Source organism: Lampris incognitus, chromosome 3, assembly GCF_029633865.1.
Source record: "Lampris incognitus isolate fLamInc1 chromosome 3, fLamInc1.hap2, whole genome shotgun sequence".
In the NCBI taxonomy this organism is placed as follows: domain Eukaryota; kingdom Metazoa; phylum Chordata; class Actinopteri; order Lampriformes; family Lampridae; genus Lampris; species Lampris incognitus.
Window position 1 is genome coordinate 79,960,104 of NC_079213.1, and position 17,792 is coordinate 79,977,895.

At 41.6% G+C, this 17,792-nt stretch overlaps 1 protein-coding gene across 3 annotated transcripts; it reads left to right on the forward strand.

Annotated features, from left to right (window-relative positions):
* Nucleotides 1-244: 244 nt before the first annotated feature.
* On the forward strand, nucleotides 245-10,521 carry dcun1d4 (DCN1, defective in cullin neddylation 1, domain containing 4 (S. cerevisiae)). 3 transcript variants are annotated; one of them, XM_056276261.1, is made up of 11 exons: nucleotides 245-380; nucleotides 1,760-1,830; nucleotides 1,980-2,019; nucleotides 2,251-2,338; nucleotides 2,643-2,731; nucleotides 3,279-3,349; nucleotides 6,630-6,721; nucleotides 6,890-6,998; nucleotides 7,467-7,571; nucleotides 7,734-7,836; nucleotides 7,932-10,521. In XM_056276261.1, the coding sequence occupies exons 1-11, from the start codon at nucleotides 362-364 to the stop codon at nucleotides 7,985-7,987; spliced, it is 843 nt and encodes a 280-aa protein (XP_056132236.1). In that variant the 5' UTR covers nucleotides 245-361; the 3' UTR covers nucleotides 7,988-10,521. The 3 variants fall into 3 exon arrangements, with proteins under 3 accessions (XP_056132236.1, XP_056132237.1, XP_056132238.1); XM_056276262.1 differs by lacking the exon at nucleotides 245-380 and adding an exon at nucleotides 1,425-1,491; XM_056276263.1 differs by lacking the exons at nucleotides 245-380; nucleotides 1,760-1,830 and having other exon boundaries at nucleotides 2,264-2,338.
* Nucleotides 10,522-17,792: the final 7,271 nt, after the last annotated feature.

The window sequence follows — 17,792 nt, forward strand, 5'->3', positions numbered from 1 at the left end:
GGGGGGGGGCAATGATGACCTAAATGGACCAATAGGATTCCGTCGTGGGCTGGAATCGCGCTTGCACGAGGATTTTTATGTGATTGACAGGAGTATAACAAGTTTATCAACCAATCATTTGCCGCAGAGAGAGAGCCTGTTTGGGTATTCTGACCTGTCACATTCGTCCGTGGGAGGGCCGTGTTTCTTTGTCTGCCTCTTCGGTACGTGACACTTTAGCTCGTCAATCAGCGCGGGGCTGGGGCGGGGCCACCGCGCCAGTCCTCAATCTAAAATCACCCGTAGGCATGGTCTGTGTTGAGATGTCCCGCCCACTGGCCGGTCTGCGGACTTCCCATAGACAGTTGTGTGTTTCATAAAAATGCACTCTGATGCGGCAAGTAAGTAGTAACGTTACACTGGTTTTTCCACGACAATTTCCACGCACATCGGCGATACTGCGTTTATCCGAGATAGTCAGCCAGGCGCTTTGTTTCCCCCCCCCCGTTAACGTTTGGCCCGTGGACCTGTTTAAGTTGATAACGCATGAATTCCGTACTATTGCCCGTCCTCTTTGTATTTTCCAGCGTTATCTTGGGCGACAACAAAGGAGGAATAGAGTTATTTCAGCTGCAGCGGACATAATAGGGGGTACTTATGGCTTGGCAGTTCTCCCGAAGTCCATGTTTCATGTAACGTTACCATTGTTCAGTTGAATACAGCTTACACGAGTTAAAATTGACCATATTTTCGTCCGTAATCACTGGCGCCGTTATAGTTTTTTGTGTTATATTTCCGAGGTTGCGCCATACGCTTAAACTCGAAGCAGGCAACGATATATAGCTCGGGTAAATCTGTCATTTTCCCAGTGAACTGCGGAAAATTACAGAGAATGAAAATTGTGACGCAGTTCTATGAAACATCTATCTCTGCTTGCTGCAGTAGTTTTGTCGGGCTCTACGTCACCTATATAATCTAGTGCAAAATATCTATGCATTACTTAAATGCTAATCGGCAAACAATACTACATTTTTTTAAAACAACGTAAAATGCCTTCTTCAATCAGTTGAGGTGAATGTTGGGGGAGAGGGGATCAGAATGAAATAATTATTTTTCTTAGACCTGGGAATTGTAGTTTAATTCCACAATCAGAACTACTGCTTGTATGACCCCGTTTTACGGAAATGGACTACAACGCCCATGTACCCAACTCTCCAGATACTTTGTAAACTCTGTGCAAGTTGTACGTCTGCACTGCTATTTTCGGTATGCAGCTATAGTGCTATGTAGTCGGCAGCGTGTTTGTTTGTCTCGGTTTGGCCTTTGGAAACGAACTAACAGCAGCTGTACTGGTTGGCAGTATTTGAACGCAACTGAGTAGATGACATTTGTTGACAAGTTGGCTTTGCTTGCTCAAAATCCGGTTGTCTTTGCATGCAGTTCGACGGGAGCAGGCAGACGCATGCTTACGGGATCATTTCTGTTTCAACACATCTAAAACTTAGGTTTTAGGTATGTCGATAAGAAGGGAGTAATCCGCTCATTATAGACTCTATCTTGGTTTTCGAGGAGAACTTGAAAATCTAATTATAGATGCAGTTAGTGCCATATTGATGTCACCATCCACTCGTCACAATTGCTCCGATATTACTTAAAAGAACATAGCCACTCTTTATGCTGTGTTTTTATTGTATCTGGACGAGTTTTGTGAAATGCCTGTGAAGTTTATGCACACTACTATGCTGTGAATTTTGATAAAGGAGCCTTTTTGTTGGAATAGATTTTCAGCTGAACTCCCATTTGTCAACACTGGCCAGCATCCATAAGATCTACCACACCCTGCACAGGCTGGTAAATACATCTTAACAACTTCTACATTTTAGCATGGTGTGTGTGAGGCGTGTATGTGTGTCCATGTGCATGGATGCATGAGTGTGCGCACAATGTACAGGTGTATGTTTGCCCACAAACATGGCTAACATTTTTATGTATCTTGACAGAACCTGACAGAGGACGTTGGACAGGATAGTCACCCCTCAGGTATCAGTCCAGCTGGTCTATTCATGCATTGGCTAATAGTAGTTTGCTACTTTCATTTTGGTAACATTTCTAGGACAAGTTGAAACTCCTTTCTTACAAGGGTGGCTGTTATGAATCCACTATGTACAGGATGGACAACAGGCATATATTGAGTTTAGTAAGAATAAATATAATTTATGAGCACTGCCTATGATATGGTCACTTTCTTTTTTTGTTCTCCATTCACCCTAGCTTGTTGTTCTAGAGCCATGCCCCCTAGAAAAAAGAGGAGACCCTCCTCTGGGGATGACATGTCAGCCAAGAAAAGTCGCCAGGATAGGTATGGCAGGCCTCTTGTTCATTTCACCTGTTTTAAAAGATTAGAGATTTAGAGACATATGCTGCAGTGTTTACCAATAGAACATACTTCTCTTCAGTTATACTGGGGCATTGAGAAGACCTACTATAATGTGTGTAAACTCACACTGTAGACACTTCATTGGAATACCTCCTTTAATTAATTATTTAGTTTTGATCTTCTCAAGCGTCAAAATTTGAGAAGTTAGGCAGTTGCAGCTATTGCAGTGTTATGTGAGCTGCAATGCTGTTCGGCTTGTGACTAAAACTTTTTTTTTCATCTGCAGTGTTTTCAGAAAACATGAGACACCACAAATCCGAGAGGAGGAGACGTTTTCCAGTAAAAGATGTCTGGAATGGTTCTATGAGTATGCAGGTGATGTATTAGCATATTCGTTAATATCTACATCAGTGAACTGCTCCCTCAAAAGCATTGTATGTTCTTTAGCACTCATACTCATTTAGTGCCTCTGAGTGCTTATTGTAAATCTCTAACTGCTTATCTACTCTGTCCGCTCGGCATCTATTGCATGCCTAGCCGTCCTGGAAGAAGAATCCTTCCTTTGATGCTCTTCCTGAGGTTTCTCCCATTTTTTTTTTTCCTGTTAGGGTTTTTTCTGTGGCGTCTCTCATCAAGGGCCAAAAGATAGAGGGTGTCATACATTGGCACCTATTGTATTAAAATCTGTTGGAGAATGTAATGCAATTGTAAAGCCCTGTAGGACTGAACTTTGATTTAGGGCTATACAAATAAAATTTGACTTGACTTCTTTGTTTTCTCTTTAAAACTATGTTTCAGAAAGTATATTATATGGTTTGCATGCCGTCATGAATCTGCTGGTAGATTCAGTAGGTGATTTAGTCTCAGACATTGATCAGTATTTTATAGGGTTGTTGTCATCATGGTTGTCTGTCTAAAACAGGTTGTGATGATGTGGTGGGGCCAGAGGGTATGGAGAAGTTCTGTGAAGACATTGGAGTGGAACCAGAGAATGTAAGCAGTGTACTTATGTCTCAGTTTTTATACCGGTGAAGTTTGTTTTACAGTTGTATGGTTTCCATGCTTCTGGGATAACTTGGAAATTTAGACTAGTTTTCCAGTCAGGGAAAACCCCTGGAAAATTCTAGATCTAGGATTTATCAATGTCCTGGAAATATTGGGGTCATGGAAAATTGCAAAGTGGGTTTGTAAGATCGTATTTACCCGCTCAGATGACATATTTTTGGCATAATTCTTAGTGAGATCACATAATTTTAGCCCTATTTTTAGTTGCTGAGACTGCGCATCAGTCTTGAAGTTTGGGGGTATGTTGAGTAACCAGATAAGTTACACCGGTGACCTGCGGTGAGGTCAGTGGCTGGGTAGGCAGTGGGCATTCGCAAATCCAAATTACATTCTTTTGTGCTCTCTAATGTTTTATAACAATCTGATCCTTCTTCATTCTTCCAACTGCCACAGAATTCTAGAATGTTATGCCCCCCTGGCTGAACTACATTCCAAATGAAAACCTAAACAAAAATATTGCCAAAATATATATGGAGTACTTCTTTCTTTTTTCTTGTTTTATATGGTTTTTGATAGCTGTGAAATGACCGAGTAGCATCATGGCCTCTCCTTAGAGCTCCTAAACCATTGTGGATTTCATTGCGGTCGCTACAAACAGCAGTTATGAGATACTATTTGTAAATATTGTTGAAATATTACCTGAAAAGAAGAACACACCACAAAGTAACAACATTTGTGGTAAAAATATGTAATTTAACATATATAAAATATACAAATACATTTAAATTATGTACCATTTCATTAATTCATTTTCAGTATTATGATGTATAATAAAACTACTACTAGTAGAACTGAGAGTGAATTCATACAAATAAACTGGGTGCTGAGGTGACAGATCGTTGAGATCATATGTATTGAGGTCACCTATAGATCAATTAGAAACACCAATTTTTGGGCAATACATGTGAAAATAGCAGTTAGTCACTTAGGGCATGCTTTTACCCTAACGATTTAGAAGCAAACGTATAAGATACAAAGTGACATCCGCATATTAGGTGACAAATGGTGAGATAGTAAACATATAATATCATGTATCCCATCATTCATGCTACGCCTGTGCAGTTGGATCCCAGTCCAGTTCAACTACGTAATATCACAACTTGTAATCATTTTAAAAAGTGAATGAACATAATCACAAAAATTGTATAGTGAAAGTGAACAGTAAATATTTGTAACTGCACTGATTTGTAGAAATGGAAGACAAACTGATCTGTAAACTTTAAAATGGTTGACAACTTTCAGGGCAGTTTTTGATGTATTAGTGGGAGATGAATTGTCAGTCAATGAAAAGAAAATGTGGCATGATGCCTTGAGCCAACCTGAAAAAAAAAAGATGAAGAAAAAAACACGGCAAAACAAGATAAACAAAAAGGTGTGACTTGGAAAGCCATGTATGACCCATGTACTCAAGTTCACATTTAGCCAGTATCGTAGAAAACACAGTGACAAGGGCATAATAAATGATATTGGCTGCAAAGCGTGCATGCAAGCATCCACTGCAGCTTAACACTTCAGTTCAGCTACACAATTGCAAAAGCGCGTGAATGTTAGAACAGTGGCATACCTTTGTGGACTCTACATTTGTATAGGTTTGTAAAAATGAATAGTAAATATCAATGCAAAGTAGAGGTCTAAAAATGAACAATGAATATCAATTCAAATGTTTTATAGATTTGTAAAATCCATTACTAAACACTTGAGCCACACAAACAGTTGCATACCTTTGTGACCTCTACATTTGTATAGATTTACCTCAGCTTGACTGTTCTGTCGAAGAGTGTCACTTAGCCAAGATAAGGTCGTTTTGAATACGGTTTGTTGTTCCGATAAACACCGAGGAAACTCCAAGATGCGTCGCCAACTGCTGGTCTTTCTCCACAGTGAGGTTTAAGAGCTCCACATAGTTTCCCCGGTTTGATGACCCAGTGCTTTCCTTGTTTCCTCTGAAGGCTAATTCCTGTTTCCCTAAGTAGCATGTATCAAGTCCTTCAGAATCTCACGATTTTCCTTCACCTTTGTGTTGTGCGCGGAGACTTGCCGTTTGTTAGCCTCGTTTAAAGCTAGGTTGATCAGCGTGCCATTTCCAAAGGTTTTCAGTGCTAGTTGATGTTGAATGTGTGAACTGGATGGACCACTCAATGCTTGACTAGCACTGCAGGCAGGTTGTTCAGGTCACAGTACCTGGCACCTACCCATGCATTGTCCCGCTTTCTGGAAAACGGCAAACAAGGGAAGCAGTGCAGCCTGCTGGTAGTAGCATCAGAGCCGTAGCCACATAACCACTCATTCCTTATGTACCACTCTGGCTGGAATGATCAGATGATTTTCTGCCCATTACTTTGTTGGAGGTCAGGGAGAGCTGGTGTAGGCCTGCCTTGCTTGATGACAAGTAATTTCTGCTGGTAATCCAGTTTATTAAAACTGAAGACGTACGATGGTTGACATTACTGATTTCTGAAGTGTAGCTAAGCCGCTCAAATTCAAATGAGCTTGCTTGCTTTATTGATAGCACAAATATCTATGACATTGTAGCAATTTAGCACCTTGATGGCTCTGATTGGCTCGCGCTCCCACCATAAGCAATGCCTTTCCAACTCCATTGAGTTCGCCTTAATTTAAACAATACGCATGGGCATTACCCTTCCCATTGAAAAAGTAAGCGAACTTGTGTGCTATATGGCATTTCGCTCTTAGAAGTTTAAGGACTTAAAAAGGACAAGGACATAAAAATATCATTAAAATATGTTACAACACAGCATACTTGTAAATAGAGTGAGATTTTGATATGTTGGTATGAATGTGTTGTAGGGTTATTTTGATTAAGTTATGCCTACCCTGACTGCACATGTATGAGTTACACAGTCCATTTAGTGACTGCTGAGACTTCCATAGATATTGAATACTGAATAATACAATTTTCCATGAGCACCGGCTATAATGTTTATTGAGGGGAAATTCATGCAAAATGTTCTTGAAAAGTCCTGGAAAATGATTTCCTAAAAAGAGTGGGGTCCCTTCATTTCCATACCTTTTATCCCTCTACTTCATTACAGCCTCTTGTTTTTGAAGTCGGCACTTGGAAAAACTCTCTTCTCTGTCTGATTTTATGGGCTTTTGTGCTTCTTTTTTTATACTAATCATCTGAGTTGACAGTGTCATCTCTGCACATGGGCTATCTGTGGGCTTAAAGGATATTGTTTGTGCCCAGGTGGTGATGTTGGTTCTGGCCTGGAAGCTGGATGCCCAGAGTATGGGATATTTCACTCTCCAGGAGTGGCTCAGAGGAATGGGCTCACTTCAGTAAGTCAACCTCCCATGTTTCTTTTGTTAATATACTGCCGAGTTTTGCTTTGCTCTCCATCTCTGCTTTTCTGTTGCATGTGTGTTGTGTGTAATACTGCTTTAGTGCTCAGTAGACCAGCTGGTGAAGTGTAAAGTGTGGCTAAGTCTGTTTTCTGTTGTTGTCAGGTGTGACTCCACGGAGAGGCTGAGGAACTCCCTTGAATATTTAAGATCTGTCCTAAATGACACTACCAGTTTTAAACTCATTTACAGATATGCCTTTGATTTTGCTCGGGTGAGTCATGCAAAGCCTTTTCAACAAAAGTTCACACCTACTCAGTTTGCTTTGAATAATATTCTCTTGACTAATAGAATTCATGTAAGAAATGATGCTTTGCAAACTAGGGCTACTGTTCACAAAATTTAAGCATGTCGATAATTTTCCACTTTGACTTCTAGAGAAAAAAGCTTGTCAAGGGTGTAAGTCTGGTCTGTTTATACAATCTGACTTGTGCTAAAGCTAACATAATGCATGTTTTCGTTCAAATCAACTGAGACTGAAAACAAGCAGACTTTTGTAGTTGCTATAACAATGCCATGCTTGGTTAACACAACTGGACATAAAGCCAAATCTTTAGGGTTTTAATCTGTTATGTGTAAGGCATCTCTTGGTTATATTTGAAATACTGAAATGTCTCTGTTTTGTAGCTGGTCGACATTTCACATTGATCTCATGACTCACTTGGTGTTTTTGATTGGACAGGAAAAGGATCAGAGGAGTTTGGATTTGAATACAGCCAAGTGCATGCTGGGTCTTCTTCTGGGAAAGACGTGGCCTCTTTTTCCTGTTTTTAATCAGTTTTTAGAGGTAAATGCCTGATAATTTACAGCTCCTACATCCATTTCAGTAATTTAAATTGGCGGGTATCTTAATTACTAAAGACTGTAATAGTTTCAGTTTGTTGGATTGGGTCATGTTCATGATTGCAGTCGTTTTGCTGTGTTGAACTGAAACATTTGTGTCCCTCAGCAATCGAAGTACAAAGTCATCAACAAAGACCAATGGTGCAATGTTTTAGAGTTCAGCAGGACAATCAACCTGGACCTCAGTAACTATGATGAGGATGGTGCCTGTGAGTCAGCCCACACACATACATACACATGATTGTAGCACCTGAGAATAGTGTGGTACATATAACCATTTTTTTTATTGCTTTCCTTTCGTCAGGGCCGGTTTTGCTTGATGAATTTGTGGAATGGTACAAGGAGAGAGAGATGTCATAGCTGCAGAGCAGAAACAGCCAGCTAGAAGACTTAGAAAAAAGACGTCTATGACAACAACGGCTATGAGAATCGACAACTAATAAGTATACAATATTAAAAAATGGTTAAGGTGTATGTCAGCAATGACAGTGGGTGCTTCTTGGCAATAGTGGGGTTTGGGGTGTGGGTGGACTTGGGTCGATGGGCCATGTCCCAGCCTGGGTGCATGCTACCCAGAGTGATGAGGCTGAGGGTTCTCATTGTGGAGTAACTTCCCCTAAGAATGTTTCATAGTTGGTAAACTTGTGGCAAGCTCCAGTGGCATTGCTGTCCCTCACTGTGACGTGTCATATTGCTGTCTGTGTTTGGATAACATTGTATCATAAATGGATGATGGAAGCAAAATGGTATTGTGTGAGAGAATCACTCCTCACCCCTTATCTCCAGCACAGTAAAATCAAGAGAAGTGACCATTCAAGCATTTTGTCTAAGTCTTAAATAAGGGTCACTTTGACCTGGGCACATTTGAATATTGTATATCTGTTCATTGAACTTGAATCTGTCTTGAGATTAAGCATCTTTTCTCCTCTTTTGAGTTGAATAGGAATTCCTGAAGAAGCACACTGTGTCAAATGGTTGAGTGCAGGCCTCAGATTCCTGCAGTTTACTATTGAGTTGTGCCAGTGAGAGCTTTTTTTTTGGGGGGGGGGGGAGGAGTCCCAGGTTTTCTCTTCTCATCCTGTTGCTCCAGCTTGTGCTACATTTGGTTAACCCCCTGCAAAGGATTCAGACCTCATACCCTTAAAATAAATCAGCATTGCTGCTTATTCACTCTTATTAAAGCACAGTGGTCAGTCACCAGTAATATGACCAGGATTTATTGGTCATTTGGCCAATTTATGTAGCTACGCTGTGTCGGTAAGAGTATTTTTGTGCCTCAGTCCATGGAAGTCACTTTGTGCGTCTCATACACGCTTACCAACAAATCCACTTTTGTACAAACAAAGACGCACACTAACACACTGAGTGGCCAGGGATTATTTCAAGATGAACTCTGACTGTTGGTTCTATATTTTGAGTTGAAATAAAGTTAGTTTGTGTCCATTTTGTCCTTTTGTAATGTGGCATCTGTTGTGTTTTCCTTTGTCCACTGATGGTATCAGGTCTCCCAATACTAGTAGCATCTTTCCTTATCGCCAACAGTGTTAATAGATGAAGAGTGGAAGACCAGTGACCCTCTCAGGATGAGATCCTTGAAGTTTAAGTTGAAAGCTAAGTTTGCCGAATGCATTGCTTTGTGTCACCCCTGAGGTCTAATGGAGACCATGGACACTGAGTTTGGAACTGTGTAATGATGCTATGCTGTTCTTTTTGCCCAGTATAATGGTCTTGTAACACATGTATAAACTTTTATCTCCGGCTGTGGTGTGATGCTGAATTGTCAGAAGATTTAATATTTGCATGCATGCTCCATCAGAGCCTTTTGTGAATGGATGAGTTTTCTTAAAAAAATTTTTTTTTGTACAGGAATTTGTGAGTGTTTTTGTGCTTCATTTGATATTCACGGTCACGTTACCTTAACTCTCTTCAGAAAATCATCGTACCTGGGGCGCCCCGGTGGCTCACCTGGTAGAGCGCGTACCACATAAGGCTAAGTCCTTACCGCAGCGGCCTGGGTTCGAATCCGGTCCGGGCTCTTTGCTGCATGTCATCCCCTCTCTCTCCCTTGCCTTTCCTGTCTCTCTATTGCTATCAAATAAAGGCAAAAAATGCCACAAAAAAAAAAAAAAATCTTAGAAAAAAGAAAGAAAATGATCGTACCTGACCTGGAAAACGCCTGTAACCTCATGTTGGAACAGGAGTTCCCTCCTGCATATCCCCTCACTCCACATCCTCATACACGCACTGTAAAGGCATAGGAAGCAGCTCTAGCACAGCAGTTCTCAATTTGGTCCTCAGGGACCCGCGGTACTGCAGGTTCTCTATTATGCCAAGTAGTTTGGTTCACCTGTTGCATCAGGCATTCTGGATATCTAAACAGTTTTTTTTAGACCTGGTACTACAGGTGAATGTAATTAACCTATGTGGCAGAATAGAAAACCAGCAGTACTGGTGGTACTCAAACTTACTTGAGAACCACTGCTCTAGTGTACAGGTTCTGAATTTTTTCTCTCAAAGGCCATAACTTGTATTACAAATTTTTCAACCGCATTGTTACTGTACCACGTGTAATTGACATTAGAATTAATACTGAAAGTAATAGAAAACTGAACTATACTGTCATGTCAGTGGATACCGTTGCAGTCAAAATTAAAAGCTGTTGCCATAATGCTACAGTACATCAGCCATCAGTATAAAATAATTTGTTAGGAGATGGACCTAGTTGTTAGACTGTTCAATAAAATAGCTGTGTATGAACTATTTGAAATAGTATTCTTCCATGAGAATGCAGGGGGATGAACAACCTTGTCCTGACTGTATATATGTATGTAAACTATGTATGTATTTGTGTATATGTCTGTTTTCACTATAACCTATGTCTCTACACAAAAATAAAGGGGTTTATTAACTTAATGACATGGCTCTTCAACAGTTTATCCACAACCAAATGAGAAATGGCTTCTGCTCCATATTCTGTGTTTTTGTCATCTTGATAGATTTACACTTTTTTGGATATGCAAGGTTGGCATCATATTAGGTCAGGGTATCTTCAAATAATTTATTTTCAGTAATCCACACTGGATTTTTATTTCAAAATGAATTTAAAGTAGATGGATGCATGATCAAATAAACAGAACTTCAAGTTGTCCGAACAGTTATATGTAAAAAAGAAAAAAGATTTTAAACATACTAGCATTACAACTCAATTTAGGTTTAAACGGACAAAAACAAAATAATAATTGACAAAATTTGTCAATAGGTTGTTATTCAATGATTGAATTGAGATCAGCAAACTGGCAGTCATCAGCTGGACTAATTTTACTGGTTGATAGGTCACATTTTTAAGCATCACTAACACTTTTGTTGTAGGAGTCAAAATAGAGTGTGGAATGTTTTGAGGTGGTGGTGGAAGTTGTATTGCTACTATTGTGATCTAATGTGACTATCTCTGGTGAAGCGGATGTCACACTTTGATACTGTTTTGCTGCCTGATAAGGAGTAGCACTAAGTAGACCTATATGGTCTGAAAAATTTTCTCTCCCATCTCCCCTTGAAATGGGAAATTGTGAAAAAGGGCCAAATCTATCCATAGTGCTTTCTTCTTGCGCATAGGAACTCATACTTTCCCAGGTTTGTTTGTCACTGTTCTGTAGTATCCATCTGGACCCTGCTGCTGTTTCCTCCTCCTCGTCTGGTGGTGGCAGTTCTGGGGCAGGAGGGGGACTCTCTTGAGGTGGCTGAATCTCTCGAAATATACGCCTACGGTACTGGGGAAAGTGAGAAAGTGAATCTCTAGCTCTTGACTGATCTGCTGAGGAAGAGTTTGAAAGGAGGGATTTAGGCAGTGGTAGTTTGGCAAGTGGCTTGATTTCCTCTCCATAACTATGATAATTTGAAGTGGTGACACCTTGGAAAAAGAGATCCGTGTTACTCCATGGAGTAGGGCGCCCCCTCTCTGGCTCAATTCCTGCATCCCAACTTTTTCTCTCCAATGACAAGGCTTTCAGGGCATTCAGGCCCTGCCTCCTACTGTTGTCCACTGATGTGTCCCTGTGCTCTATCTCATCTGTGGTGCTCGATGAGTTGTCAAACTTAATGTCAAGAGCTCGCCGGGGTGCAAGAGAAACACTAACAGGACTGAACAGTGATTTGGTTTCTGCTCTGTTACGCTCTTGCTTCATCTCATCACCACTGTCACTGCTGGAGGAGGAAGAGTCAGGTGAGCGACCTCTTTGGACCACAGCTGGAGCTTCCTGTGATGGTTGATCAACTTCATCCATATATCTTGTGATGGGGAAGTCTGACAAATGGTCACCACTAGTCAACCTTATCTCAGAGTACAGGTCCTCATCTGGGCTATGTTTGTCCTGCTTATTTCTCATTGGAGCTGCATCATCAAAACTGATAGTAGGTGGTCTCGGGGCAAGAGAAAAATTTTTGCCTTCTACACTGACAGGCAAACCTTTTTGCATGACAGATATCTTTTCAGCCTGTTTTTTCTCTTGTTTCTCACTGTCAGTAGTCTCACTTTCACTACTGGATGCTGAAACATTACTGGATGGGAGTGCTGGTGCTTTGATATCTAAACGCCTCTTCAAACTGGGGATGCCACTCAAATTCAGTTCAGGCCATTTTCTCTCCAGATTTTGATTTGCTGTTGATGAGTCTTTGTATGTAATTTCTGAGGAATCCATTTGTTTTGCTGTGTGGCCAGACATATCTTCTTCACTTTCTTCCCTTGAATTGGGGGGATTGGCTTGTTTTGGTGATTGTACTTTGATGTTCGGATGCCTCTTATTTCGAAGCACACCCAGACTGAAGTCCATCAAGTTTGCCTCTCCTTCATGACCTGTGGTCCCCATATCAGCTCTGTCTCTTTCTAGGCTTTGGTCTGTTGTCTCATCCTCACTCTCATTGCTGGAGGATGATTTACTCTGTGGTGGTGACTGTACTATATACAACCTCCTCTTGATCTGGGGGATACCGCTGCTCGGGTTCAGATCAGGCCACTTTGATTCAAGCTCTGTCTCCATCTTTGATGTTTGGTTGTTGAGATCTGGGTTGATGTTGACAGTTCCCACTGGATAGAAATTGGATACAGGACTCTGAGGTGACACCTTGTTCATGACATCTGTCAGCTGAGCTGTCTCCCTCCCCCCATGACTTTCGAGGCTTGTTGCCTTGTCTTCACTATCACTGCTGGAGGGGGAAGAATCAGGTGGCTGTGGATTTAGTGATAATGGTGCAGGTAGAGCCTCCTCAGGGGCTTTAACATATAGGCGTCTCTTAAGATGAGGAACACTGAAACCAGCCAACGCTTTTCCTTGGCCTGACTTCATTTCAGTTGTCAGGAAGCCATAGTCCTTTACTGGTTCATCTTCAGGGTTCAGGTATGATTCCTGATATGAAACCCCTTCCAGCTCAACCCTCTCTGTCTTCTGTCTCTCGCTAGAGCATTTACCTTCATCCTCACTTTCACTGCTGGAAGAGGATAACTCAGGTTCTGGTAATGACGGTACCTTGGGTGGTGTGTCCTTGTCAGATGATGTGATTTCCAGGCGCTTTCTAAAGCGGGAGAAACCAAGACTTGGCCCCGCCCACCTTAACTCAAGTTCTAGGTTTACCTTTGCTTCTGGGCTCATGTTCTTTACTGTGGATTTGTCCTCAAGTTCATCTGTAATACTAGCATAGTTTTCTAATCCTATGTCATGATCTCGCTTGGGAGTGATAGATATGTTCTTCAGTATGTCTTTGGTACTCAAAGCTGCCTCCTTTTTGGGAGTCCTTGATTCTATAGGTACCTCCTGTTCCAGTCTATCTGAATGGTTTTTCTTCTCATCCTCACTCTCACTATCGAAAGAATTTGATTCAGGTGGTGCAGGACCTGGGGCTACACCACTGAGATCTAAGGCTGGTTGTGGTGATGGTGCTGTGATATCCAGACGCCTCTTGATGCGAGGGACACCTTTATCCAGGTTGGGCCACTTTTTCTCTGGCTCATAACTCGTGATTCCCACATCAGCTTGAATTCTTTCTTGTTTCACTGTTTGTTTTGTGAAGTCATTCTTACTCTCACTACTGGAAGAGGGTGATTCAGCTTGTATTGACAATAATGCTTTGATATCTAAATGCCTCTTGACTTTGGGGATGCTGAGACTCAGGTCAGACTTCTTTGTCTCTGGTTCATAACTTCTGATCACCACATCAACTTTGTCTCTCTCCAGTTTTTCTATGGACCCAGTATACCCATTCTCTCTCTCGCTACCACTGAGTGATAAATCAGGTAGTGATGGTGCTTTGATATCTAGATGCCGCTTGATATGAGGAACGCTCCTGAGATTTAAATCAGGCCATCTTGACTCAGACTCTAGTTGCATTTTGATAGAGGAGCTGCTGAAGTCTTGCCTGGGGTCCTCCTCTTCATTATCTGTGCTGTTTGCTGACTCATCAGAGTCAGTTCTAACAGCTTTCGTGGGAGAAAGAGAGACAACGTTTGGAGGGGATTGCTCGTGTGTTACATCTGAAATCAAGGTTTCTTCCATAAGTTCCTTGGTCTCCTCATCACTCTCACCACTAGAGGAAGAACCGGGTGGCAGAGATAGTGCTTTAATATCCAAACGCTTCTTGATGCGGGGAATGTTGCTGAGATCGAATTTGGGCCACCTTGTCTTTGGCTCATGACTACTTACAATTACAGATTTCTCAAATGGGAACTTGGCCTTATCCAGTTTCCCTTTCTCCTGCTTCCCTACATCTTCTTTTGTATCCCCACTATTAGAAGATGAATCTGTTGGTGGTGATGGTGCTTTGAAATCAATACGTCTCTTGATTTTGGGGATACTTTGGTTTTCCAGGTCAGGCCAACATGTGTTTTGCTCAAGGCCTGATATCGTCACCTTAGTTCTGTTTCTCTTTTGTCTCCCTTCATGATCTATTGGTTCTGCTTCGTTCTCACTGCTGGAGGAGGATGAATTAGCTTTGAGTGATGATGAAGTTCTGATATCCAGATGCTTGGTGATGTAAGGGGCACCCAAACTGAAGCCAGGGAACTTTCCTTTAGGCTCCAGATCCTTCTGTGCCATTGGGCAGATTTCCTTTGCTCTGTCTCTCTCTATTGTCACCATGCTGCTGACTGGCTTTTCAAATTTGCTGTCCTCCCATTCCTTTTCATCTTCCTCAACCTTTTCTTGGTTTACTGTGTACCGTATGGGTTCATCGTCACTGTCACTGGAATGAAAGAAATCTGACTGCTCTTGTCCAACCTGAGGCCTTTCAATATAATGACTGTAGTCAGTCTGAGTAAACCTCTCCAGAGGAGGCCTTGTCTGGTCTTCACCATGGGCCTGGTGTTCAAAACTGACATCCTTTTCAAAGCAAAGACTTAATTTTTTTGGGGCAGTATCATTTGTAAGCTTTGTATTATGGATCACCGCAACATCCTCCTCTTCCTTTCCCTCTGGGTTCACAATGTATTGTGTAGGTTCATCTCCACTGACATTTGAGCTGGAACTGGAACTATCAGAACGTTTCAAATCATGTGATGAGGGAAGAACTTCCTGATTTGAATGCTTAAAAGAACCAAAGAGACTGCTGGACCTTGCTGAACTACCTTGAATGGAATCAGTGAACTCAAAATTCTCTCCACTGTCATTCCACAAATCAGGGTCCATTTGTTGGGCTTTATTTGTGTGTGGTGACCAATCCATGAATGGCTCGCAGACAAATTCAGGGATTTTGTTTTTGTCTTCTATGGAAATTTGTGGTACTTCTGTTGGCCTGATTTGAGATTTAGATGTCTGCTTGAAGGGATCCTTTTCCAGAGTAGACCAAGGGCTCTGGAGTTCCTCCTGGCTTATTTCATCCCCTTTGGACTCCTTGCCAGAGTGTGAAGTACTTGAGTGTGAAGACAGGCTTCTGCTTTCTTCCACATCAACAGTGTCTGGGATGTGTTCAAACCCCATGCTGTTGGTTTGGGTTGGATTAGTGGTGACTGAGAGGTCTCTCTCTCCTCTTGGGTTATCTTCTGGATTGGCCTGCTGTGAGCTTCTGACACTTCCTGAGTCCCCAGCGTTAGACTTATACTTCTGTTGATTGGCATCAGTTAACTCACATTCCATCACTAATTTTTCACTTATGATCCCCTGATTGCTACCTGCTATGGTATCATAATAATGCCCATTATTGGGTTCTCTTACATCTACACTGCTAAATGTCACTCTTCTTTCCCTGTGAGTACTTATCTCCTTGTGTTCTTCTCCATCAGAGTAGGCCTCATTGACATATGGTCTTTGTTCTACAGAGGACACTGAGGAAGTTGACGAGGACCTTTTTTTGGTGCATACCCTTCTCCAGAGAACATCAATAAGGGGTCTGGCCAAGACACCAAGGATAAAAGCTACCAGAAAAGTGATGACAACAGACAGACTCACTGCCAGAGCCAAGTCTGACTGATTGTTCTTCCTGGTTTGGCCCATTCTCTGCATGATGCCTTCTGGGATTATCAATTGAGAATCTCTGGGTAAACTCCTGGGGGGTCTACTTGTCCTCTTTGTTTCTCCTATGTTCCTGACTTTCAAGTTGAATACAGAAACAGATTCTTGCTGTGATTCAGGCACACACATATACAGTCCTGTATCTCTCTCTGTGGTATTACTGATCAGCAGACCAGCCTGAGAGCCCCTCACAGACACTTGTCCATTGGGTGTCCACCATGTTGATTCTGCAACATACCCAAGACATTACAATATTTAAGAGCAGGTGAAGTGGTTGTATAGCACACGTGTCATGTCTTATCTTTTCTGTCAGTTATATCAATAGATACATGAGCAATTGATAACAACATATAGCACTGTTATGCTATAGAAAAAAGCTGTCTATCTTATCTAGGTTATTACCTTGTTGTGTGGAACAGGGCAGCAGTATCTCAGAGCCCTTGTCAACTGTCACATCTTGGTGGACCCCTGACTCTCTATCGGCATTAAAACAAAGAAGGTCATCCTCCTCCAGCTGTAGCAGGTCTCTACCTGAGACAATGGAGGGAGAAGCACAAACCAAGCTCCAAGTCTGCTTGCCTCTGTCAGTGTCGTAGGCCATCAGTCTCCTCACACTCCTAATGCTGCAGTCACACTGCCACCTGTTCCCATGCAGCTTGACCTCTGCCCCAATGTCACGCAGGAAGAGGTACGTTAAGGGAGGGAGTGTGATCAATAAGTTGAAGCTCAAATCAAGGACCTTGAAGGAGAACACAAGGAAAATTTTGATGTTAAAAGATGTGATTTGATTGGTAAAGCTACCTTGACAGACAATTGCATTCACCTTTATTAGGGGAATTTTCAATAATAATAATGACCAATATACAAAATATTGTATTGACAAAGTCTCGTAATTGACTACCAAATATGACACACTGTATGATTAGGTTACCAAATGGCTAAATAACTTATCAAATACAAAGTGTAGTATTACTGATTTTTTTAGGCCAATCCAACTGATGAAGTGATGAGGAGACATTGGATGCATCAAACCCTGACCAACAAAGGGTGATAACTTCACAGTGTGCTAAATCAAGTATAGAAAGATCCCCACTAGCCTAAGAAATTGGCGGTGTTACCGAGAGCTGGGATAAATCCTTAATTGTCTCTGGATGGAGAGTAGTAATGAAGTTATGTTGCAGGTGGAGCTCTGTCAGCTGCTGAAGGTGACTCAGGTCTCCTGGTTGCAGGGTTGAGATCCTGTTGTAGGACAGCTGCAGAACCTGAAGAGACTCACTACCTTTAAGACCTGGTGACAGAATACCAAGAGGTTTCACAATGAGCACCTGGCAATAAGAATGAGGGCGGCTCCAGAGAATAACAAAACAAGTAATACCTTTTACAGGAATGTGAAAATGAGACAAGGGTCGCCAATTCACTTTTTGTCCCATCCTCGCATATCCTGACATTGCTCTCTTAGTTTTATATCGTACAATTTTCTTCATGTGCTCAATGTTATGTATATGTGTACAATGGCTGCAGAACATAACAGAAAACTAATTTTCAGATGCTGGAACTGAATAATATACGTTATGAACCTCTCTGCATGTAAAATTGTAGCTGATATGGATTATGTTTATGTATTTATGTATTTTATACATGCACTTGTCCCAAGTCAATTATTAATCCATCTC

Coding starts and splice junctions, on each gene's coding strand:
- dcun1d4 (XM_056276261.1), top strand. Junction 2,732..3,278: donor ATGGTTCTATGAGTATGCAG/GTGATGTATTAG, acceptor TGTCTAAAACAG/GTTGTGATGATGTGGTGGGG. Junction 6,722..6,889: donor AGAGGAATGGGCTCACTTCA/GTAAGTCAACCT, acceptor TGTTGTTGTCAG/GTGTGACTCCACGGAGAGGC.